At 37.0% G+C, this 26685-nt stretch overlaps 2 protein-coding genes across 2 annotated transcripts; both read right to left on the reverse strand.

The window, feature by feature from the left end:
• Positions 1-1202: 1202 nt before the first annotated feature.
• faf2 (Fas associated factor family member 2) lies at positions 1203-10055 on the reverse strand. Its single transcript, XM_079250387.1, has 11 exons — positions 9981-10055; positions 7028-7096; positions 6756-6890; positions 6495-6571; positions 6276-6414; positions 6068-6153; positions 5739-5830; positions 5131-5308; positions 2848-3019; positions 2615-2758; positions 1203-2383 (listed from the first exon to the last, which is right to left on the reverse strand). Exons 1-11 carry the CDS (start codon positions 10041-10043, stop codon positions 2201-2203), a joined length of 1338 nt encoding a protein of 445 aa, XP_079106513.1. The 5' UTR covers positions 10044-10055; the 3' UTR covers positions 1203-2200.
• A 1081-nt stretch (positions 10056-11136) lies between these two features.
• pin4 (protein (peptidylprolyl cis/trans isomerase) NIMA-interacting, 4 (parvulin)) lies at positions 11137-13568 on the reverse strand. Its single transcript, XM_079249601.1, has 4 exons — positions 13434-13568; positions 13156-13223; positions 11874-11993; positions 11137-11554 (listed from the first exon to the last, which is right to left on the reverse strand). Exons 1-4 carry the CDS (start codon positions 13468-13470, stop codon positions 11396-11398), a joined length of 384 nt encoding a protein of 127 aa, XP_079105727.1. The 5' UTR covers positions 13471-13568; the 3' UTR covers positions 11137-11395.
• Positions 13569-26685: the final 13117 nt, after the last annotated feature.

A 26685-nucleotide genomic window follows, 5' to 3' on the forward strand; every position in this document is an offset into this window, starting at 1 on the left:
GCGTGAATGCAATAGTTTGTCATGGATCCCATGTATTCTTAAAGCATGTTATACCAATACCCCTAAACAATGTCAGTGAAGATCAATATAGTTTAAGGGATTAAAAAAGAAAGTGTTGTCATACTTATTTCAGTGTAGTACTGTACCTGCCTATCAGGCTCTTGCTCTCAGTGTATCAATATCTTAAAATGTATTGTTCACATATAGATACCTTAATTCATGTTAATGTTAGCACTATTCTTTTTTGACTAAATATTTAATTGACAATATCCAGCTACCCTGTTAAATGAAAAGAACTTCCCATTAAGGCCTAGGTAATGAGCTAATTTTTAATGACAACTGAGAATAGAGTCTTGTAGTCTTTCTGTTAAGAGTTAATAAATAATCTCACAGCTTGTGTGGTGCAAAAATGTTTTCCAATAAGCAGCTAAAGTTTATTTAGGATTTGTGATTGATTGCTCTGTAGATGCCATTTATTGTTTACCAATGATTTTATTTTCTATTTTGTTCACTGTGGTGGGATAGTGGTTTACTGTTCTTACTCTCCTTGGCCTCCAGGGGTCCTCGCCTGAACACCAGATTACCCACCCACCAACAGAGCCAGGGGCATGTGTTCTGTGTTAGGCAGATATTTTGCTTTGGTACTTGCACATTTACAGTTACCTCATTTTTTTTCCCATGTTTGTATTGGAGGGGGGGACAAAACAGCTAATATATATTATATATAGGAAATGGTTCTTATTGTTATAATTTTTTCATTCCATTGGAATCATATTGTTTGTAGCATTTAACATAACTAGTTAGTGTATTATATATACATCTGTATACTGTTTGAAATTTTTAAGATTTGTACTTTTTTTAAATGAAAGTTGCTAGTTATGCTTTACCAAGTAGTGCAATCATTTTTTCCCCTTTTTTTTTAATTGTTGTGGCTGATTCGAGAGGGTTGTTCACTAATAAATGTATGATGTATACCAATATCAAAGGTTTCTTATTTGACCACTTACATGATGGTTCAGATGGACATAAATTACTATATGGAAAGAAGTCACGATTCTCGCTCCACTCAACTTGATGACTTTGTCCTCATTGTTGACTCGACCCCTGAACCCTGGCGCAGAGAAAAAGCAGCTTATCTGGCACATATAAGCGTTTCACATTCTCAAAGCCACATTTTAAAAATGTTTTTAATTTATACTTGGAAAATTACATCTTTACATGAGCCCATTCAGATGTTACAGGCAAAAACAGGCATCTATGAGTAACCACAGGCACACTATGGGCAGACTTGTACTATACTAGATAAAGCCACATGTAAAAGCTGTGGCTTGTAAAATATTGTACGCTTGAACTTCATGAGCTTGAGGCAGTCTGCTTTACATAGTAACAAACCTGCATTTGGTCATTTTATGACACATAAGTCCAAAATAAAACAATATGCAAGGTAAGTTGGGGTATTTTAAATATTAAACTTATGTACAGGTAATGGCTCGTTAAGAAAAACAGGGTTCCCATTTATGTCCAAATCCACCATCCTGCTCCTTAAGAGTTGTAGGTTTTCTCTCCACACTACATGGATTAACAATCACAGCATCATCAAATTCAGAATGCTTTAGTTGGGTTTGTTTATCACAGGAGGAAGTTTGATATACAGGTAGAAGGAAGGTTAAATTAGGACAAGTTGACCAAACAGGACTAATTTAGGAAAAAAGAAAAAAAAAAAGCATTCACACCGTCACAAAATCCATACTTCTCAATGCTTTGTCTGGTGATGATAGCATTTTAGCATTAAAATCTTCCTCAGTTACCTAGTTGACAAGTTTGGGATACAGTTCTGAACCAGGTTATGCAGCTGAGTAACACTCGCTGCTAGAGTTAGTGAAAAGGAAGAACCAGAGTTAACCAGCGGCCAATACAAAATGGAAAAACGTTTCCACAGAAATGTAAAGATGAGCTCAAGGAAGGACTTCAAGAAATATTTATTTGATAAAATTCAAGACTTTCCAGGCTATTGGGAACCCTGTAAACACAACCAAACAAGGACTGGATGCAGGGTGGTTTAATTTCCAGGTTAGGATTTTAACTCAATGATCCCTTATGTATGATGGCCATTTAACAAAATATAAAAAAAAAAAGGGTGGGTGAGAATGTGGGGTGGGTGGGTTGGGCTTTTCTCCTTGTAGAAGAGGTATGTCATCTATTAATCGTCCGTAAGGTCCTGAACAAAAAGGACCTCGGAGCGGCTGAGTCCCGCCTCTTTCAACGTGGGTGGGTTGGGTTGCTCTTCAGTCGGAAGGCAGGGCAAGACTCTGCGAGGGAAGTTTGTAACTATCTGAAACTTCTCTGGAGTTTCTTTCAAAGAGAACAAGAAGTCGTATATTACCTGTGAAAGGAAAATAACCGAGTGAACAAGTGAATCATTTGGGCTGGGAGAGTTTTCTACATGTTATCAGTATATGATAGTTCAAGTGTTTTAAAATTATTACTGAGCAAAATGTGTGTCAAACATAAAACTGTCAATTCCCTCAAATCAACCATCTGATGTATGGCCTATCTGGTGTAAAAGGTTTACTGTATAAGACTTTGTCAGGGTGAGATTATCAGAAGTACTTACTGTCAGAGACTGACCAAACAGGAATCGTCTTTCTACTCGTGTGTCATTTGGCAGCTTAAACACTATTTTGACACTTTCTGGGTCATCTGCAGGAGGCTCTGGAGGAAGACATTCTGACTTCCTCTCCTTCTCCTCCTCGAGTGTCTAGAGTCACAAGTAACAACACAAGTTTGATTTTTGTTAAGCAGATCTTTAGAGTGATTATATGCTTAAACGAGGTATACAAGACCCACTCTTCGTCTCCGCTCCTCAGCAAGAGCAGTTTGTCGGACTTTCTCCTCTTCTTGCCTTCGCTGCTCCTGCTCCTCTCGTTTCTTTCTCTCCTTCTCCTGGTCGGCACGGAGGGAGGCGAGATAGGCTTCATCCTGCTGCTGCCTCAGCACTTGGGTCTGGTTCCTCTCCTCGCTTTAAAGAAAAATAAATAAATTTGGTAATTTTCTACAGAAAAGATCTTTTTCTTACACTCACCATGAGACCTTAAACAATATGTAATTACTACACATATATACTTTTTCCCCTCTTTGTTTAGGGCAAAACAGGAATGGGTATGTCAACAAGCAACATAATCTGCAACAAAAAGTCAGATTTGGTCTGATTTTGTCATACATGAAGCCTCTTTACGATGGGGTAAAGATAAATACAACTGTCCTAGTTATTTCACAGTGGTGGGGCAGCGCTGTACACATTTTCACATCACCTAAACCAGCTATTCCTTAACCACCTGTGCAGCCTTGTTGAATCTTTAGCATCAACGGAAATGATGACTCCCCACACTTTTCTGCAAATAACACTCTTTAATTTTCCAACAACTGCTCTTTGACTCTGCTCAAAAACAAGTTCTTATCAGCTGATGTGACGAGAACAAGCTGCAAGAACTCCCAAACCGGGTCGAGAGAACAAATGACCTTTTAGAAAAAAGTTCTTGCTTCTGGGGGAGTACATAACAAGCTAATGCACTGGGTTGGCTTGTGAAGCGATGCAATCTTTAAATCCAGTGTTTATAATAAATATGAGTGACATAACACCACTGACACCAGAGTAGCTAACTGAAGTTGGATAGTTTTCTACACAGAAACACTCTCCATGAACCATCTAATCAAACTGGTTTATAGTTGTAATAAGACGATGACGCATGGAGGAGAAGCAACATTAACTATAGGACACTTTAAATATGATTTAGAAATAAAAACCTTGTCTATATTTTCTTGTTTAAGTTAAATTTTTAATAAGCGTAGTTTGGGTTTTATTTTGGAGTCTACAGCATGTTATAGTACTTAAATGTTTTTTTTCGCACTATTCATTAGTAGACACCGATCTCTAACGGTAGGTCAGGGCAGGATCAGCCAGTTATAGGGGTGGAAAAATCTAATAGAAAAATGAAATATTTGGGATTTTTTTATTTGCTTAACAATTTTAAAATAAATTTTTTTGCTAATTTTTTTTCCCCCCAAAATACAAATAATCCATTATAAAAACTTTTGTCATTGTGATTGTTTTCATTGATCATTTTAGTTGTCTTCTTGGGCATTATAGCAGTAGAATGATGGTCTAGCTCAGGGCTGGGTAACTCCGGTCCTCGAGGGCCCCGGTCCTCGAGGGCCGCAGTCCTCCAAGTGTTGGGAGTTTCCCTACTGCAACACAGCTGACTCACATCAGACTTGATTAGCAGACTGCTGCGGAGCTTGACATCCAACTGCACTAATCTAGGCTAATTACCCACTGATTTTCTGCAGCTGAGTTGCAGCAGGGAAACTCAACACTTGTAGGACTGCGGCCCTAGAGGACCGGAGTTGCCCACCCCTGGTCTAGCTAATGTGTCGTTTTTCTTCACTAAAATAAAATTTTAAAAAAAGGTTTTTCTACATTTTTTATTTTTTAAATCAACAAAAATCAGAAATATTGAAGAATTGTGAGAATCGCAATAAAAATCTAATCTGCACCCAAAAAATCATAATCAAATCGGGACAAGAGCATATCACCACAGCCCTACAGTAATAGCTTTGCATGTTTTTGTGTTCAATCTGATCATGGAGCAGATGTGACCACCTCCTGCTCTGCCTACAACTGGGAGGTGGGACTGTTGCTGTGTGAGGACTGAGCCTCATACTTCTGAGTGCTTCTGGATGCAGGAGGGGGATGTGCGGCAGTGCTGCTCATTTAAAATACATTATGGACACATGCTTTCACATCCGACTCTAAAAACACCAGAAAACATTTCTAAATTTGTTGCTAGTCACTTTTTGGAAAGAAAGTCACTAGATGGGGTCTGAAAACCTCAACATTACACTATGTCGGCACGAGTCCTCATTAGTCACAATCACTCTTCCACACAACTCTGCTTCAGTGAATTATGCAAGGAAAGATTACAGAGTCTGGCTGTTATCTAAATGTTTTAAAGTGTCACTATGAGAGAAATTTTTACACTCTGGGACTCAAACAAAACCATTATCATAAATAACTTCCCTTTAAATGTAAAAAGATTTTGACGGTTGAGTAAACTTCCTGATTTCACGTACCGTTCGAGGCGCTCTGACATCAGATATGTTTGGTTGGCATCCATGATGAATGTGAGCTGATTAATGAGATCCTCTGGCTGAATGAGACCCTCCAGCCTGCCCACCACTGTCATCTTCCGGTCCTTCAGCAATATCATGGCTAGGAATGGGTAGGTGTTCTCCCGCAATGCTTGGGACACTAAAATATATATTATGTCTGAAATTATCTCAACTGTTCGGCTACATGTAACAGTACACTGAAGCAGGTTGTAGAACTATTTACAAGTTCTGCAAGCAGAACAAGTAGTTTGTTATGGGAAAAGAGCAACAACTTCCAAAAAGAAAAATGACAGAAGAATTTTAAAAATGAAATGCATTTTTTCTTCTTTCAATGTCTCTACACAGCACACTGAATCACACTGCTATAAAAACATGGCCTTTCTGCAGTTTTAGCTGGTAAATTATCATATTATTGTGCATGAGCAGATGGTGTTACATTTTTCATTCTTGATTAAAAAAGTTAATGTTATGTTATATAAATTAAGTGTTCCTTAAACCAAGTAAAACAATTTTTTTTTCACATTTACATGTAAAACTGACAGTAAATAAATAAACTGAAGTCTGCATACCTCTGTAGCCCTCAGGCTTGCTGGTGGAACATGCCCAAAAGAGCATTCGCGTGTTAAGGAAGGTTATGACCTCTTCTGTACATAATGTGCTGCTACAGAGTGACAGAGCAGATACAGGACACACATATTTCCAGTGAAAAGGTTTTCTCATATTCACATGGCCAGAAATACCAGTTATATATAAACATGATCATGAACTAGAAATGATGCGCCATAAAAACCTCTAACAAAAAACAAACAGGCTGATGCACCTCTATAGACCGACTACAAGCAGTATGAAAGATACGCTCAACACTGAAATGACAAACAAAAAAAGTTAAAGACTGTACCGGCAAAACTCGTCTGTGTCTTGATGATCATCCCCGTGAAGGTACACTAATAGGTAGCGGAGCTCCCTTTTGGCATCATTCAGTGCCTACATGTGTCACAGTAACAAAGCAAATGACAGGACCATTGTTACTATTTTCCTGGGAGAATTTCCACATGGCAGCAGACCCAAAAAGGAAGTGTTTTGTAATCTCCCATCAATTAACTCACCTGGCTGTACGTCCCCTGGTAAAAAACGGGATGCGACTGGCCATACTTCTCCTTAAAACTATGAATGAAAGACACAACATCTCCAACAGGGTCCGTCACACGGCCACGAGGATCTGGCCGAATGAACCGCAGGGCAAACCTTGGGGGGAAAAAAAAGACAGCATGATGGTAATTTACTCATCGAGCTATTAAAAGTTGAAATCAATGTGTTTTAATTACCTGAATATGTCCAGGAGTGTGTAATATGTAAATCTGAATGGTAGCATTATCAAGTAGTAACTCCATCCTAGTAATCCCTGAAAAGAAGCACCAATAAACCACATTAAAGTAGAAGTAGTTGTATTCTTATCAGTCTGAGAAGCATATTTTATAAGGAAAAAAACAGACAAAGGTAAAGTATGTCACTCTGGTTTCACAGAAATTATATTTTAAAAAAAGACAGGATTGCATTGTGGTTGCAAAAACATCAAGCAGACCTACCCTGGGCTGTGGCCTTGAAACGATGTAACTATATACTCTATGGTCTGCTGTATTGACTTGAAGTGGTCTGGATGGTGGAGGGTTAAACACACTGGGAACTCCTTCCTGCTCATTAAGTCGGTCTTGCACTGCAGCCTGAAAAACAAACATCAAATGCATCAGACCACTGCATCTCTGCAAACCACAACAACAGCTTAGTTGATAAAATCAATACAGAATAATTCATGTGATACAGCCAAGATAAAAATGTTGCCTTTGTCATGTGGCTTTACCTCTATGTTCCAATTATGCTGCTCTAATGTTCGACGACATTGGTCCATTGATTCCAAACCGGTCAAATCCTGTTAGACATGAGCATACGGTCAGACAGAAGATCTCCAACTCCTCACAGAAGTAGAAACACTTGCTCAAACTTGGGATTTTCTACAATGATTGGAAGGTTAATGCAACCAATGCATTATCAGATTAGGTTAACTGTGAATTTCAGTCCAGCTAAGAGTTCTGTAGGTAAACTGTCTGGCAAAAAAAAAAAAGAAAAAAAAAAAAAGAAAAGGCAAAAATAATCGACACCTGGACTAAAAGTAAAAGTGTACCGACCCCCTATTGGATAATTACTGCATGGGTGATTATCTTTCTGCTGGCAACAAGTTATGTAACCCCAACTGTTTTTCGTTTCTTAATCATGTCAAGACATCCCATTGAAGAAGTTAGTGTGTTTAAAAAGGGTCAAACCATCAGTCATCAAGCAGAGAAAAAAAAAAATACAAGGACATTGCAGAAACCAATAAAACTAAGTTAAGAACTGCCCAAAGCATCACCGAAACTGGAAGGACAGTGAAGAACTACCATCTTCCAGGAAGAAATTTTGTCATAAAACAATCCTGATCTGCAATCATTTCAAATGTTTGGTGAAACAAATCAAAGAACAACAGTAGATCTTAAGGTGATGTTTAATAATAAAACAAAGATCTTTTCCACACACATACTGCAAAGGAAACTCAATTGATTGAGAGTCAACAGTTGTGTGACCATAAGAACTCTAATCAGTGAGACTAACAAGAAAAAAAGGCTTCAATTTGCCCTGGAGCATCAAGATTGGATTCTGGAACAATGGAAGGGGGTCATGTGGTCTGATGAACCCAGATTTACCCTGTTCCCGAGCGATGGAGGCATTCGGGTAAGACTAAAGGTAGAGGAAGTCATGTATCCATCAAGGATAGTGCCTACTGTGCGAGCCTGTGGGGGCAGTGCTATGATCTGGGGTTGCTGCAGTTGGTCAGGTCTCGGTTCTGCAACACTATGTCCCCAAAGAACGAGGTCAGCTGACTACCTTAATATACTGAATGACCAGGTTATCCCTTCAATGGATTATTTTCTACCTTGATGGCTCAGGCAAATTCCATGACCTTGACAGAATTCACCAAGCTAAAATTGTGAAATAGTGGTTCAGGGAGCATCAGACATCACTTTTACACATGGCTTGGCCATTTGTCTAGACTGAGAATCTTTGCGATGTGCTAGAAAAAAAACTTTCTGCTGTTGTCTGACTTCCATCACCAATACAAAATCATGGTGAAAACTTTACACTGGATGAAATAAATCTTGCGACGTTCCAGTAGATTGTTGAAATAATGCCATATTGACTGTGTGGCATAAACAACGCTAATGACTGTCCAAAGAAATATTAGGGTGGGACCTTTTGGGGTTTTTTTGGACATGTATTTCTATTTAATTTATTTATTCTTGTTTTCTTTTTTGGTTTATTTTGATATAAAATATAACATAACATTTGCAGTTGATGCTCCAAAATATGTTCATGTGGTCACAAGTCTTGATAACCCTACTAAAAGAAATTTAGATCATAGATCTGTAGTGTAACAAATGTAGTTTTCTGTGTTATTTCAGTCAGAGAGTTTGACTGGTGTTAAAAATTGTACTGATCAAAACTGTTAGCCCCATGTAAACACGAAGGTACTAACTTTTTTTTTAGGTAACAATCAACTGAAAGCCACATACTTATGTGATCCAAGACAACTGCAGAAGCTGAAAATTGTCATGGTGTGAAAACAAAATGTGAAGTAATCAATCATTACAAAGTATTTGTGGTACAATAGTAATGTGTACCAATTTGTTCTGGTTGTTAACAAATTACAAAGACGTAGGTAAAGATATACTACTATACTACTAGTATATCTCTTTCTCTTATTCCCCCCCCCCCCCCATAACAGTGTTGCATCATTAACATGTATGTCTCCTGTCTCAACAGGTCTCCTTGGCCGGGAGTAGCAGTTCCTGTTGTCTTTCTGTCCTCTTCCCCCCCACACAGCAGAGGCAGATGGCTGCCTGTCCTCGAGCCAGGTTCTGCCAGAGGTTTCCTTCCTGTTAAAAGGGAGTTTTTTCCTTCCCACTGTCGCCAGTGTGCTTGCTCAGGATGGGAGATTGAGTTGGACCCTTCAACTCAATCTGTTGGTTTCCTTATAAAGGCTATAATATATTGGCTTTCATTATGTTTTTTTTCCTGTCTGTAAAGCATCTTGAAATGGCATTGCCGTGATTTGACGCTATATAAATAAAAATTAATTGAATTGAGTAGCTATTTCACGTCTGCGTGAATATGGAAAGAAAATAGTCTCATCTGAGCTTAATGTCAAAAGTGAAATGAAATTATTCAACTAACTGCAGATCTAAGCTAAACCCAAACGACAGAGTAACTGAGGACAAATAAAAGCTAAATAAGTCTTACTATCATATATTAATCCAATAATTTTAGATATCTAACACAATGAAGAGTTCTCGAAACTTCATTGCCAGCCTGAGAATGACAGCTCTGCTAAAATGGACTTAGCCAACATATAGTAAGTGAGCAACAATGAAAATCAAATCTATTGTTAAAAACACAGAAAGATCACAGTCGAGACGATACTGGTTTTCACATTTGGAGTAGCTGAAGGCTTATGGGACCGATATGGCAAACGTTACGCTAATTAAGTCCTTGAAGTCTGCTAACTTGTTAGTTAGCTTAGCTAATTTTCGCTAGCATGGCTAATGCTAGCTCTGACTAGTTGACGTTTCGGACTGATGATTCTTATCCAAGTTGATTCTGGAAAAAAAGGGTTTTACACACAAACGACACGACCCGTTCACGGCGATTCGCAATCAGGGACAACAAATGAACACATGAAGTTTCAAAGAGACGTGTGTTGATATGGAACTTGTGCTGTCTACCTGAAATTGAAGCAGTTTTTCGGTCTGCGCCTGTGATAATTCTGGCTCCTCTGGCGCCGCCATCTTACCTCGCCAATCATCTAGCAAGGCGTAACAACGTCAACTGTCTTTTCCTGATGGGAGCTGTGCTGCACAGTGCACGCCACTGCCCCCTAGTGGTCCGGGTGTTAAACTGATGCATCTCATGACTCGAGCCACGTTTAATTCAATAGTGCGATGTTATCTGAAGATACCACAATACAATTACGCGTTGAAATCCACATCAGCTCATATTTTGTTTTATATATGTATACACACACACACACATACATATATATACATATATATATATATATATATATATATATACATACACACACACACAATATTGTAGTATATAATTAATTTGAGGAGTTCTTGTTCCAGAGGCTGATGGCTGCTGGCAGGAATGTTCTTCTGTATCTTTCAGTCTTACATCGGACCTGAAGAAGCCTCTCACTGAACACACTTTGTTTCTTCACTGTGTTTTGGAGAGGGTGTGAAGAATCCTCCATCATCTTCATCAGCTTGTGCAGCATTCTTCTTTGCACCATCAGCTCCAGAGTTACTTCAAGCACAGAACCAGCTTTCTTGATCCGTTTGTTGATTCGCTTCAAGTCTCTGGTTCTGATGGTATTACCCCAGCAGATGGCTGCAAAGCTCTCCAGGAAAACTCCTAAAACCTACAGGACATAAGTATTCAAGAACCATGACTGATGGTTGCTGTTCTACAGTACATTAACCTAACTTTTTGAAACCAAATCCTAGTCTAAAGCTTCTTTTTTGTGAGACTTGGCAGTGTTTCTTTTCGCCTTGATCTCTAATCTTGTTGATTAGATAACACTTGATTGCATCATCCTAGGCTTTGTTGGGTATTGTTTTTACTTCACAACATAATCAATTGTCAACTCTGACATAAAATAATCATTAGTTTTGCAGTTTGCACTTCAACACCACTACGTTAAAACATCAATAGTTACACTCTCTGAAAAGATAAATTTTTCCCATAATACCTGAGAAAAGTGACTAGAATTTAAAAAGATTTCCCTTTTTATGAAATAAGAAGGCAAATAAACTACATTTCTTTTTTACTCTCATTCACACACAAACCAAACACACATTTTACATTAGATGAATGAAAATAAATTTATTAGGCCGTTTTACAGTCCCAAGTCCACAAATGTAGCAAACTGTCATGGAAAATTTGGTTAATGTAAAAAGCTCATTTTTAAAAATTTCTATCAGACTGGTATCCGAGTGTTAGTGTACTTTTTAAACAGATGTGACATGACTATTTCTTTACTTGAGCATTTCGCATAATGTATCAAGAAAAAAAAAAAAGCCACAGTAGAGCAAACAATTTTTGAGTTGAACACAAAGTGGGGAGTTGATCCATGTTACTTTTTCCCCTCCACCATAATGATGTGATACCCAAACTTTGTCTTGACCGGAGGATCTGTGTAGACAGGTTTATCCATGGTACTAACAGGTAATGCGAATGCTGCCTCCTGGAACGGTCCAACCATTGATCCTCGTGTCATCCAGCCCAGATCACCCTGGATAAAAAAAAAAAAAAAAAACCGTAATGGAAAAACTTTGCTTGCATTTCAAAGATTCCAAAAACTCAAAACTTTATGTGGTGTCACTACATAACTTAGCTCAATAGACTTTTGTCTGTGTTGTGCTGAGATGCATCTGTGAATAATGACATGATTTTCACAAATAATTGTCTATTCATCAGTCTGGATTTTATCATTTGATATGAGAAATCAAGAATAATGTGTCCAGCACAGTCAGCACATGATCCATAGAAACTAGTATAAGAGTAAAGGCAGGTGGTAAAAGCTAACAGAACAATAGATTGTGCGTGCTTACTCCTTGTCTGGCTTTATCTTCACTGTATTGTGTTGCTACTTCACTGAAACGGACTCCGGCCTTTAGCTTCTCCATTGCTTCCATGCATTTTCCATGCTTTTCACAAAGGATGTGCCGAACCTGAAAGGCACAGAACAGGTGGACTTTCACAAACAAACAATAGTTGGGTTTAACTTGAACCTTTTAGTATTTATTGTAAACAATTTGGAAACCACCCTGACAGCAGATCTTTTGTGCAAAATATATTACACACGACATTGCCAAAAAAAAGAAGCGTGAAAAATGCAGGACTGAAAAAGTTTAAGAACAGGACTGTATAGCATGTTAGAGTTCTCTGTATGAATGTAAATCGTAATTTCTAACCAAAATTAAGTTAACTTGGTAAAGAACTGTCCAATGTATTCTTAAAACCTGGAACAACAGAAATAAACCTTCATCTCTGAGGAGAAAACATGGCTGAATGAATATGATCAATTATTATTTAAATGTTTGGTGAAAAAATTAACTGCAATGGTTAATAATGACAGGAAGAGTATTTCAACACACACGGTTAAGAGAACACAAGGTACTGGGACTAAACAGCTGTATAGCCTTAAGCCAATCACGTATCACTGAGGCTAATCAGGGTGGGAAAAAAACACGGCAAAAATAAATGAATTAGTTAATATTCTAGGTAGCATAAGACAGGATCCTGGAGAAAGTAAATAACATTATTTGTTCTGATAAGTGCAGCTCCACCTTGTTCCAGAGTACTGAGCTCATGTGGGAAATAAGAGCAACAAATAAGTACAGGAGCTATCATGTATAGTGTCTCCTGTGCAAGTCCGTATTGGTAGCAATATGATCTGGGGTTGCTTTGGGGAGTTAGGGCAAGGTTCAGAATTTAAGCCCGAGAGGAATGTAATGACTGACCAGGCCTTTCTGTCAATCTTTTTTCTTTTATGGTAGGCTTACTTAAAGCTGATAAGGCCACAATTAAACAGCCTCAAAAAGAAAATGTTTTTTTTGCTCCTGGCATGTGTAGGCCACCTTAAAGGCTGAGACTCACTTCCATGGAGAATCTTTGATGTGCCTGAGAAATCCTACTCTCTCATCAAAACGTATCCTGATGAAAAGTTAAAGATAAAAATAAAGGTTATGTCACTGCTTCAATTTGATTGTTTTTCTTTTAATAAATATACTCTTCCGTTCATGTGCTTCTATCTAAACCTCATATTTATCTCTGTTAAGCCCATTAAAACATGAGTGACATCTTATTAGACAGTTTGGGCTGAAACTTTACCTTCACAGAAGTGCCACCCTTTTGGGCTTTCTCTTTCTTGTCAGCGTCTGCACTTCCTGAAGCAGCTCCTACACAGCAATGAAGTTCAACACCACACCGTCAGAGCACAGCAACTGATACATCCATTAAAAGCCGCAACACAAGATGACTGAAATGTGCATATTGTTCAAATGCATGTAAACATGTTAAGATGCTAACTTACAGACTGTTATTTAGTTCATTTTAATGTAAAACGTAAAAATGTGTCCTTAATTTTAGATAAAAAGTCAGTCACTAACCTTTACCACCCTTGCCACCTTTCCCTTTTGGTGGCATTTTAAGTTAACAAAGAGTAAAAATATCAGAAATTATGAAAAAGGGAAAAATAGCATGTTCTTATGCTATTCATGCACATGCGCAGTGGCGTGCCTGTGAGTTAAGCGGCGCTGTTTCTTCTTCTTTGCCTAGTTATTGGTAAATACTACGTGTCCACAGCGTCATCTAGCGCACGACACCAGAAACGTCATACTAAAGCTCCTACAGCATGCATGTCATATACCTCATTATAGTAGGTTATTTATTTACATTTAGATACTGTTTAACCAGGGTTCTGTTGAACAAAAGTGAGATTCTGACATCCAGGATAAATAACTAAGCCAGGCTCACTGAATTCAAAACAACGATGTCTTGGCTTAGTTGGGTGCACAAAGGAAATCCACCTAGAAGCCTACAAAGACGCCAGTGACCTAATGAAAAATAAGGGAAAAATATCTACCATTATAAAACATAGAGAGAAAGTGTAACAAGGTATTGTTAACTGACTGAATGCATCGCTAGTGCACAAATAAGATACACAAACACTATGCTCAAACTAGCACAATAAGAACATAGTTAATTAACAACTCTGAAATATCATTGTAATCAGATAATGAATCAGTTGAAATTTAGGTTAAACTGATGCAGATGTGAGTGAAATGATATAAATGTTGGTGTCTGGTGGGTGTACAGGTGGGATTTTTTAAATGGGGGTTGCCAAGATGTCAGCAAATGATTTAGTCTCAATAAGTTATTCCAGTTTAATTTGGGTTTCACTTTTGCTCAAGCAGTTATTTTCATAAAAGACTATGGGCCAAAGGGTTGCACTAAAAAGCAATCAGAGAGCCATAATTTAAAGTAATGGATTAATTTCTTCTTTTCTGCCTGCTGTGTATTGACTTCCCTGCTCAGATGAGTGGAAACTGACCTCTTATGTAGCAGCTGTAACAGCCAGTGTTGGACCCTCTCATTTCTCATGCATGGCAAAATCTTTCCAGTTTCAATTCTCTAAGTTTCGTCAACACATGTAAATAATTAACACTGAGATTTGCCACATGTGTAAAGGTTGATTTCACTTCATTCTTGGAAACCTAGACCACATTAGATCAGATCTTAATCACTCTTGACACTGTGAATTTAATGACATTTAATGTTTTTTTCTTGTTAAAACATTACAGTGTGAGTCAGATAATTATCAGTCTGGAATATTCTTCATCTGCTGCAATCATGCAGACCCATATCACAATACTATATCACTCTTTGTGCAAACTTTACTGTAGAAACTATTCATTCAAAGGCCTTGCTCTGTTAGTTCTGGATTCATTTGTGCCATGCAGCTTGGTCTCATCTGGGAATAAAAGAAATGTAAAAGTAAATAAATAAAAGAAAAATAATCATATAAATATTTGGTTATCTTCTTTTAAAGTAGTTCAGTCTTGTATTTTTGTACCAAAGAACAAGAAAGTGTTTTTTTTTTTTTTTTGGGTATGTTCACAAAGTTTTTTATTATTTATTTATTTATTCTGGGGTGTAATAAATTGTTGCTTTCATCAAGATTTTGTTTTTCAGGGTTCGGGTGAGAAAATGGTCAAATGTAAAAAAAAAAAAAAAAGAAAAAACGAAGGCTAAGAAATTTTGCCATTTTGAATATTTAACAGTCAGTAGCTGTAAAATGTAAAATGCATATCTAAATGTTTAACTTATCATTTATGAATGAACCTTTATCTCTATGAAAATGTTCATTTTTCCCCTCTTACTGGCAATTTGATCTATCCTATTGGTTTAATGGCCTGTAGTTTAGCCAACATACGTTTAACATTTTAACGTTGTTAGGATTTTGTTAGGTTTTGTTTTAGCCTACTTTTTTTAAATAGCAGCGTGTGTAATCAAAAGCGCTTTAATTTTACGTGGAATTTGATTAAACTGATATAAACATTAAAATAAGTAAATGTGACTAAACTAAATACATAGAAGACATATACTGGAACCGCTAAAACAGGTAAAACAACCAAGTCATGACAGGTTGCAAGCCGTTACTATAGTAACGACAGCAAACACGAACGGTTCCTGACTAATGTCCAGTGCTGACCACAACACTGTTATAAACAACAACAACAACAACAAAAGAAACAATGCCAAGAACGAACTATGGAAAAGTATGAGACAATTTTGTGTTTGGGCAGAGGAGGAATATCCGAAGTGTTTCTTATGAGGCACATGGAGCGGAAGAGCCTGTGCGCAGTGAAGAGGATAAAGATGGAGAAAAGAACAGCAGAAACAAGAAGAGATATCCTCCAAGAGGCTGAGATCATCAGGAGGCTGGAGCACCCCCACGTTGTGAAATGCACCGATGCCTCAGTCAACTCCGAGGACGGCTTTATTTACATCGTGATGCATTACTGTGATGGCGGAACCTTGGACGATAAAGTGAAAGAGAGAAAAGCTGAGGAGTTTTTCTCAGAGCAAACTGTGATGGAGTGGTTTGCACAGGTTACCATGGCTGTAGATTACATTCACACGGCTAAAATACTTCACAGAGACATCAAAACGTCTAATGTGCTGTTGACAAAGCAAGGTGTGGTAAAGCTGGGGGATTTTGGTATTTCCAAAGTACTGACCCAAACAATGGATATGGCATCCACGTGCGTTGGCACACCCAGCTACCTCAGTCCTGAGCTTTGTCGGGATGTCCCATACAGCTGTAAGTCTGACATCTGGGCACTTGGTTGTCTCCTGTATGAGATTTGTGTGCTCAGACCCCCATTTGCTGCCACAAATCTATTGAGTCTGATCAATAAGATCACCAGAGGAGAGTACGATCCTGTACCTGGCATGTTTTCACAGAGCATTTCTGCTTTGATCCAAAGAATGCTCAGCCTCAATCCAGAAAACAGGCCCAGTGCTGCTTCTATACTCGGAAGTGCTGATGTGCAAAGTCACCTTCGGTCTTTCCAAGAGAAGCAGACTACTGAGACCGAAGGGAATAACACAGACATAAACAAAACACTGAGCCCTGATGTTCCCAGTCAGTACCACTCATGGGGAAACAAAGGACAGCCACTGCCAGCCTGTTCCACTGATGTAGAGGAGGAAGATGATTTTAGCATTAGTGCACAGAACAGCTGCCATTATCCTGAGGACTTTGATGAAGATGGAAGTCAGTCCTTGGAAGAATTGAGTGAACAATCAGCAGAGAGCTCTGCTGAGTCTGTTGGTACGTTAATGTCCAAATGGAAATTGATACATCGTCTGATGTGGTGTTGATGGTGACCATCCAAAAAGTCCAAAATAGAAACACAAGAGGTTTTAGGAAAATGAATAGAGTTAGAAAACATTTGGTTTAGTGTGTTTAATCAATGTTTGGTTTCTTTGTGAAATATTAGACCAGTGGTTCCCAAACTGTGGGGGTGGGCACAGGGATGGCCCAGAGTTATCACAGGAGAGGCGTGGCAAGGCTAAATAAAACTTGGGAGTTTTTACACTGGATAAATTAGTAAAAGTACTCATAGGAAATTATGATAAATTAACAAGAGAGACTCAAGAAATAAAAAAAGAGCAAAGTATGATGGAGCATATCTGTCCCTGCTTGACCAGTTATAGTAATAATCAATGATGGGTAATGAAGAGACCACAGTCTTTTGCATGTACCAAAATATTATTATCTAATATAATAAAGTATGAAGGCAAACAAGTTACAACACCACTTGGGGACTTTTCATTCTAAACACAAAGAAAAGCCTGCAGGTTAATTTAGAAATAAACTATCCAACTATCAAAGTTGTTTTACTAAAGCAGCATCCGTCTCATAGAAAACTCCACTCACCTAAAGTAGTTTGCAGAGACAGTGTAAAGTAAATAAAGTGTAGCAATGACCTTATGTGGTTTTTCCTTGTAACCGTGGCAGAGTGCAATCATTCAATCCACAAGATTAAACATAACCACGAGAATATTGGAGGGGATTTTGGCACATTTTAGCTTTGTTTTTTTTATTCCACAGAAGCACAATCCTTACAAACTAAACCTCACTGTAAAAGTGACTATAGAGGCTTTCCAACTATGTTTAATACAAAAGCAGTTGTTATTATCAGAGAAAAGACCAAACATGAATTTCCTTTGGTTATTAATCCTTCATCAGGCAGAAAAATATAATATAAATATTTTTATTCTAAGCATTTAAAAAAAAAAAATCTAAGATCAGTAATACAACTTTCAGCAGATTTTTAAAGATTTAAACTCATATCTTATCATCAAGGGATGTAGTTGGAGTACAAATATATTATTACTTAACTTTTTTTAATGCAGAAAGGTTTTGTGCCCCCCCTCCAAATATTATGTGCAGAGGAAGTTCGAACAGTGGCCTTTCTGTGTGTAGTTTGCATGTTGTTCTCATGTATACTCAGGTTTCCTCTTATACCATCCTAAAACATGCTTGTTAGGTTAATTGGTTACTATGAATTCATCCTAGGAATGAGTGGGGGTGTGAATGGCTGTCTGTCTCACTGTGTTGGCCCTCTGACCAACCGGTGATCTGTCCAGGGTGGACCCTACCTTGTGCTGGGATAGGCTCCACTTTACCCCCAACCCTGAACTGGACAAAGTGGTAGATAAAATAAATGAATTCTTGTGGACCATTACTTTAATGTTACTGGCAGGAAGTGGAAAATCTGAGTATTATTTATGAAGCAATGAAGTCCAATAAGAATTTCAGTCCCAAAAATGAGTAAAGATCATTTGTTTTTATTGGAATTTATAGGCTAATTTGGTTGGAGAAAAACATCAGCTTAAGGAGTATGTTGCCTGAGTACATGAGAAAAGAATAAGAATCCATGTACATCCATGTTCAGTTTCTAATAATCATTTAATTAATATTTCAATTACATTTCATTTATACACAAAAGTTTAGATTCAGTGTACATAATAATGTTGATATTCTTAAAAGTTAGAGGCAAATCAACACATACAGAGGTGTTGATCTGGAATAATCTGTCTGGTTATTTTGTTTTTAAACCAGAAGAAAAAGATATTAACTGGCCTGCTTGGACTATAATGACTTTATCAACACACTGATATTAGGTATCAATTCTTGACAACCGTTCTCCTAGAACCTTAGAGGTAATTTGCTCAGCTTTCATGTTTGCAATCATTTCAGAGGCTCCTGATGCTTCAGAGCACATTGAATATCCGGATGACTTTGAGGAAGATGAGGAAAAAGAAGATGCTGACGCTGTAGCAGATTCTGCCCCCCCTGCTGCTGTGCAGCCACATGACAATGCAATGGTGGAGGAGTTCCAGCTCTGTGATGCCGGAGGACTGACCATCACGCTGAAAGCGCTGAAGGAGAATGCCTGAAAAGTTTTGCATCATTAAAAACATGGCAGCAGACCCCCAAAGCTAAAAAGTCTCACAGATTGGTAAGATTTTTCATGTTTATGAAATGATATTTAAAAGGCATCTACAGACACAGTGAGCAAAAAAAATAAATAAATAAAAATTTGTTGTCCTTGCTTCGGCATAATCAGAACAGAGGAGAATCACAGAGCAAAAATAAGGTGGTTTATTATCTGGTGATTCTAAACACTTGGCAGCACTAAATAGAACAAAGACTGTGAGTCATATAGTAATATCTGTACTGCTGGGAGATAATTCTGATTGGTAGCATGAGAGGTGGCTATGATACACAACTCACTGGATTATTTAATTAATTAAATTACCTTTCAAAACACATTTTTTCATTATACTGTATAAAAGCAGTTCCACACTATTGTAACAACTTTAAACGAATGAATGTTTATTTCATCACACAAGAACAAAGAACTGTAATCAGTACATCTGAAAAATCAGTTGGCTTATGACACTGAAAGTGTGTAGGTGGAAGATGGAGCGTATTTCATACCGACTCCTTTTACTTTACAAAACTAAGACATTTCTTTTCCATTTCAACAAAATAAGAATAACCCACAATCCCAAAACAATAAAAATTACAAAACTTGATTTTTTTGTACCATAACTCAAAAATCAGTTTGTTTTTTATAAAGTCTCTTAAAACTCACCAAAGTGCTCCATAATTTTATGTTATCGGGACAGCTAACATAAAATTTCCTTACACCGAAATGAGTGATGTACAGTTGTTTGAGTTTTTGGTTATTTAAATAACAAAATTCCTCTTAAGTTATGACTGAAATCCTTAATTTTAAACAGGTTCAAGACATGTTGGGCTGTATTGTATTGTATTGTATTGTATTGTATTGTATTGTATTGTATTGTATTGTATTGTATTGTAATCAACTAGATCTTTAAATTTCAAAATTTTTTACCAGAAAAGACCTCATAACAGTCCAACCTACCAACTTTCAGTGTCAAGCCTGCTGTTCTCTTACATTAGTTATGCAATGCTTTTATCTTTGTTTCAGTCAGAACTCACATGGCACACCAACTGACCACAAAAAGCCTTGACAACTAATAACATGACTAAAATTACAGTAAAATCTGAAAGTAACATTGCTTCAGAAATTGGACTTAAAAGCACCCACTCACTGCAACACAAAGACGCTGACATAGGAGATTTGATGTGTTTTTGACAACCATGACGAGCACCCATTTTATTGTTCAGGACACCAGACATTATGTTAAGCTTTCTAAATCTGAGTGTCTCTGACAAGCCTAAAGCTGTTCACAAATATCCTCAGCTTCTGAAGAAACATAGAAACAAACTCACTTGAAATTTGGACTTTTATTGTAAATGATCGAATCTTTCCTGATGTGCATGAGTGTGACTACATATATCTTTCATGTGCTTTAATCAAAAATTTGAAGCAGGTGACACATCAGATGTTACAACTTTAAAATAAATATTTTTATTGGTTTATTAATCTAACAAATATCTGTAATTTTTTATTATAATTATTCACATTAATAATAAAATAAGTAATAGTTTTGGCAGGTTCACTGGTTCCCTGTTTCATTGTCAGTAGCCAAAAACAGTCTGGACTACAGGCAGGTCAGTGTAGTAGGAGATATGTTCTTGTTGTTATGTACAATGTTTTTCAGCATTGTCTTGCTGAAATATGCAAATCTTTCCAAAAAAAACCAAACCTAAAACTAAAACCTGTATAGTTTGCTCTGTATTATTCATACCTTCAAACAAGTGCAAACAACAGCTGGTGTGCTTTCTTTGCAGTATTTTCAAATAAAAAAAGGGTTTAAATTATCTACATTTTATACAGATACTTTGGGAGATAGGTAGTAAGCTCCTTAAAAGAATAGAAGAAGGAAAGTTTTTACTTTAAAGTGAGTTTGCATTTTTAATAACAAAAGCACAATCTTATTCACATCTTTTTTCTTTTCTTTTTTATCTTAAGCAAGGTTCCTGGCATTTCCTTTGGTGTTATCTTGATATTTACCACCCGCTTAAACATTTTTGCAGGCCAAACACACACACCACATGCAAGGCCAAATTATCCAATGGGCATTATGGGCACAGGCTCAGGGTCTCATGCCCACTTGGAGCCCATGTGGGGCCCATGTGGGGCCTAAGTAGGGCAACACCAGCAGTTTGGACATGAAACAAACTACATAAAAGCCAGATAGTTACACCACAGTGTCTTTTGTATTGCCATTGGTACCACTTGTTGAGAGAGCATTCACAAATTTCACAAAGTTTTGGTGGGGAAGGGGACCCCAGGAACTCTGGGCTCAGCGGCCTGTGCATCCAGCCCTGACCACATGGCAAGAGTGCAGTGCTACAGTGGTAGTCTATCCAGCAGTGGACCACAAAAAACGTTGAAGAATTGGCGAAAAAAAACACAACAGAGAGTCCAAAATGTTCCCACTGTCTTCCCCACTCCATTTGATAACACTAGAAGTTCACAAAAAGACCTCACACGGCCCAAATATTGACAACTTCCTAGTACCATTTAAAGATATCCTCAGGTGTTTTTGTTTCCTCCATGAGAGGACTTACTCCATATTAGAAAGGGGGTCGTTACAGCTGGTTTGTGTGTAGCAAAAGAACCCAAAGCTACCAGAATACCACAAATGCTCAATAAAACCACGAAGTGACACTTTTGTTGAATTATTTTTAATCCATGTTGATTCATAAATGTATTCCAGGGATCAGATCTGCTGACACCAAATGAGCAACCAGGCCTTCTATGATCAGTGGGGTCAAGTTTCTGGTCCATCTCAAGAGTAAAAACTAAACAAGAAGAACCTGCGTTTAGTTTTTATCTAAAAAGAAAACAGCTACCAAAAAGCGGGAGCTCCGCACATCAGTTCTGTTAAATCAGTTCTTAAAACTCTTATTTTTCCACAAGCTTTAATATGAGAAAAAGATTAATTACAATCTTCTCTTTTTTTAAGTAGCTTTTCTCACTTGTGTGTACTTGCAGCTTGCAGTGATGATGATGATGATGATGATAATGGTGACTATGATGATGACAATGATGATGATGTATTTACCGTTGATGTCTGATTATATCACATTTAACTCACTGTACAAATTCTCTTGCCTGTTTCCTTTAATCATGCACAATGGGCTGCCTATGTATGTGTATATAGTATGTGACATTTGCCATGTCTATTCATAACAGGAGATTATGTGATGTGTCATATTTACTTGTGCTATTGATTCAAAACATCTGATAAAGTATGACATATTCAAGCCACTTGTCCATTAATAAGACTAGCTGAATCCTTCCTCTGTTGTGTCCAAATTACTCACTTTTCTTTATACATTTTCTGTGTTAATAAAGAGAAGCATTGCAAAGCACCTTGAAATTTGGGCTCTTAAAATCAGAAATCAAGTTTGGAACCTTGGTGAGTTGATAGCCTTGATAGATTTAGATCTGACTTTCAACAGCCACGTAAAAACTGTCACCAAGACAGTTTTTTTTTTTACCACCGCAAAAATCATCAATAGAATTAAAAGTTTTGTCTTTCTCAAAGTCCAGGAGAAACTCTTTCATGCCTTCATCTTCAGTAGCCTGAATTACCGTAACGGTCTTTTAACAGGACTTCCCAAAAAGGAGCATCAAACTGCTGCAGCTTATCCAGAACCCTGCTGGAAGATTCCAGTCACAGGATAGATTTAAAACCCCCATGCTGGTTTACAAATCCCAGAACAGGTTTAGGCCCAGAAAACTTCTGCGATATGTCCAGAATTTATAAACTTAGCAGAGCTCTACATCCAAGGACTTGTTCAGCCAGTCCAGACCAGAGTCCAGATTAAGAATGGAGAAGCAGAATTTAGACTTTATGTTGCAGACACTTGTTGCAACCAGATTAAAAACATGTATTTTCTCATGTGCCTATGCAAACCCTTATCTGTCAGGGACCAAGTAGTAAAACAAATAGTCATTTGAAAAATTGTGTTTTTATTGACCCAAAATAAATACAAAAATCCACCAAAAATGAATGGACCTTAAAAAACTTTAACTAAATATGACAAGACTCAAAAAGAGTAACTTAACAAGACAAAAACTGAAGAAAACTGACCTAACACAATGACACATGGGTGTAATTTAGATAGTGGTTTAACCAAACCAAATAACACATACAAGGAAAGGAAAACTGCTAATGTTAACTCAACAAAGACTCAAAAATCCAGCAGCACATGGAGCCTGACATGCTGGCGCCCAGATTTAAGGCTTTTCAGCCTCAACCAGGAAGGAAGCCCGCACAAAAAAACGGTAACTTAAAACAAATAACACACGTTAAACAAAACACATAACATTTTATTGTGTCAAGTGTAAAATAGAATAGACAGATAAAAGAAGATAAAAAGTAATAATAGAAGATAAAAAGTAGACATAGAAGATAAAAAGATAGACATTCAGCACTCCACACAGTGCTTGTGAATGCAATTATTGCACATACTGAGAGCACAAAGTTGTGTTAGAGGTGCTAGGCAGCATTTACATCTCTGATTGCTTCAGAATAAAATGATTCATTTGTCCTGGCTTTAATGCTCCTGTATCTCTTGCCTGATGGCACGGCTGGAAGAGAACATGACCGGGGTGCAAATAGTCCAGAGGCAGCAGGCACTATACAGTGAGGGCAAGAAGCATCAACCCCAGGAAGGCGTCCCACTCTTAATAAATGATGTTAACTATTTGTCTGTAAAGAAATATATTATGTGAAACAAATGTATGAAACATTACCATTGTGTGGCTTGAGTCACCTCAATGTCTTAACGTGATTTTAATTGTTTCTGTTTCTCTTCATCTTCTCATCCATCAATAAAAGCATCTTGAATTCCTTTACATATGAAATGTGCTATGCAAATAAGCTTGCCTTGCCTTAAGTTCAGTCAAATCTGAGCTTATTAAGTAGTAGAATTGATCACTCTTAATGCAGGCTTATATTATCACGATCAATTTTTGTACTATTGATCTTATTCTTTACATAATTTCTGAAGCAGGATTAATCTTTGCACCTTACGTGGTCAGTAGATCCATAGTTTTACTTTTGCTCATTGTATGTTGGTATAATCTTATCTTATCTTATCTTATCTTATCTTATCTTATCTTATCTTATCTTATCTTATCTTATCTTATCTTATCTTATCTTTAACACATTTTTAACCCAATATCTCTTTATACTGGACAGGATAAATTTCAGCATAATGATATGCTCAAAAACACTCCTTTGTGTTAAAAGCTTAAGTCTTATTTTCATTCTTTCATTCATTAATAAATCTGTCTAAATCTGCCTCTTTTAGGTATTGTGAAAAAAGCCAATAATTTCACAGCTTAAATTGGTGCCAACATGCATAGACACATTTATTGCAATGTCTTGACAGCAAGGTGCATACATGCACTTGACTTTAAATGAAGTCGTGTAAAATATACTAAAGGAATAAACTGTTTTGCATTTACACATTTGACTCTCAGGATGATGATGCTTTCAAAGTGCCAAGCTAGAGGTTCAGTGCAGTCTCAACGGAAATGCAAGATTAACCTTTTATCAGCACACCATCTATCTCTGAGTCTCTCTGAATTGACCAAAGTTTTCCCCGTCTACAGTCAGCAGTCTCATGTTCACTCACATCATATTTACCAGCAGTAAAAAACACAGTCTCATAGGAGAGATCAGAAACCATGCTTGAATTTTTTCCATTCACTTATAACGCACATAGAAAAAAATTAGATAGTTTTCCCTCTGATTCTCCACCACACAGGGGAGAAATGGTGTGAACATCCCCTGGTGAAGGGATCACCTACAAATCTATTACTCATTGGCAACATAAGGTAATGGGAGCTCCTGAACCTCAGCTCTGGGGAAGACACCTTGTAGAAAAATTGAGGTCAGCACTTCTTTTGGGTGGACTAGTGTTAACTAATGTCTTTAAGTGGAATAGTAACACTCAACCGGTTGAACTAATGTGAATTATCACTGCAAACCAGCACTTAAATTCCCTTTTTCTGTGAAAGTTGCCCCTTTCAAAGATTCCCTGATGTGAAAACATTAGCTTGCATGTCACCCGGTTTCTCACAACGGCACTTGTACACTCATCTGATTCTAAATCCACTGATGGTGAAAAGACAAGAGCACTACTGTAGCTTCCTTCACGAAAACTGCTAAATGTTTTTGTAAGTGTGCTCCATATCAGACACAATCTGAATCATTTAACAAATATAAATGCCAGGTCACATTTAGGAGAAATGTATTTGTTAATTGTTATATTTCTGGAAATTGTGTGATCAAAAAAAGTGATTTCTCTTCAAAGCAAATGTCTGCTTCTCATTTGAAAAGAACTTAATTCTTCTAATCACCAGAGCAATCAAACAAACTTAAGTGAACTCATTTTTTGTGCAGGAACAGATAATACAAGAATTAAATCTGTTTTACACAAGGTCTATGGTCAAGTTAAGCTAGGCTACACAGTGGCGGCGAGCAGTCATAGCTAGCAGTCAGGTCAGGTACGCCACCTGACTATATAGAGGCTATTTGCTTACTTTTTTTTTTATGTGTAAACTCCATTCTTTATAAAAGTGGGACAAACAGAGCATGCTAAAGTTCAGATGAGCTCAGTTCAGACAACTTTATTAATACCAAATTCCTTTATTCCTTTTTATGCCAATTACTTTATAGTTTTCCCAGAAGACTATGATATCTATAGTTGCCAGCATCTGTGATTATAAGGAAACATTGAGAAGTACATGGACATTTCCACCCATTGTTGGTCAAACCAATAAGATGAATAATAAAAAAAAATGTGTTTTATCATTTCATGATGAAAGGATTTTTTATAAGAATAAATCTCTTCATAAACTCCTCGCCAAGCTAGCTGTTAGCTTCTAATTGAGATAATCCTGAGGCTAGCAGTTACATCTCTTGCTAGTCAGGAAGTTGTCCATATCTAATTTTCTTGGAATCAATATTTAGCTATAAATTAAATCAAATAAATAATATTATAAATTATTATTACTATAATTAATCTCACATGGAGTCTTATATAACTCGGCTTTGTTATCTTTTTTGTCTTCTTTTTCCTGAATTTCCCCCCTGGGGGATGAATAAAGTATCTATCTATCTATCTATCTATCTATCTATCTATCTATCTATCTATCTATCTATCTATCTATCTATCTATCTATCTATCTATCTATCATTAAGTGATCATTCTTTTCAACCACTGTGAGATCATGTGACTGAATTTCCCCCACATCAGAAGAAATAGCATGGTATAAAGCGTGTAAATAAACAGGGCCATCTGCATTTGGAAGATGAAGATATAGATAGAACTAGGTTAGTTTATCCAGATTAAAATTTACTCAGAGAAGATAAAGGAAAAAATACTACCTAAATGCATTTTAAAGCCATGAGAGTTTTTATATATTATTCTTTCTGACAAAAACTTGAACATTTTGTGTCTCATTTATAAGCATTTATTTTGTTAACATAAAATGTTACAAATTGGCACTTAATAATGCTGGGTATTATTTTTCAATGTAGCATTAAGTTTTACTTAAAACCTACACTAATACCTCCTAATAACACAATTTGGTGTGCAATAGATTTTTAATGTGAGAAACTTTGGTGTTTATAAGTTTGTGTTGTAAATACAAACCAAGACTAATTACTTGCACTATAAGAAAATTAACACATTAGGACACTTAAAGGCATTTTATTTATTTATTTTAAAAAAAAAAACATTTAGACAAATAACTTCATTCAAAACAGACTTATGAAGAGTTTATTTAAAAAAGAACCTAAAACTGTCCACCAAAACGCTGA

This window comes from Telmatherina bonti (genome assembly GCF_933228915.1).
Source record: "Telmatherina bonti genome assembly, chromosome: 12".
Lineage (NCBI taxonomy): Eukaryota > Metazoa > Chordata > Actinopteri > Atheriniformes > Telmatherinidae > Telmatherina > Telmatherina bonti.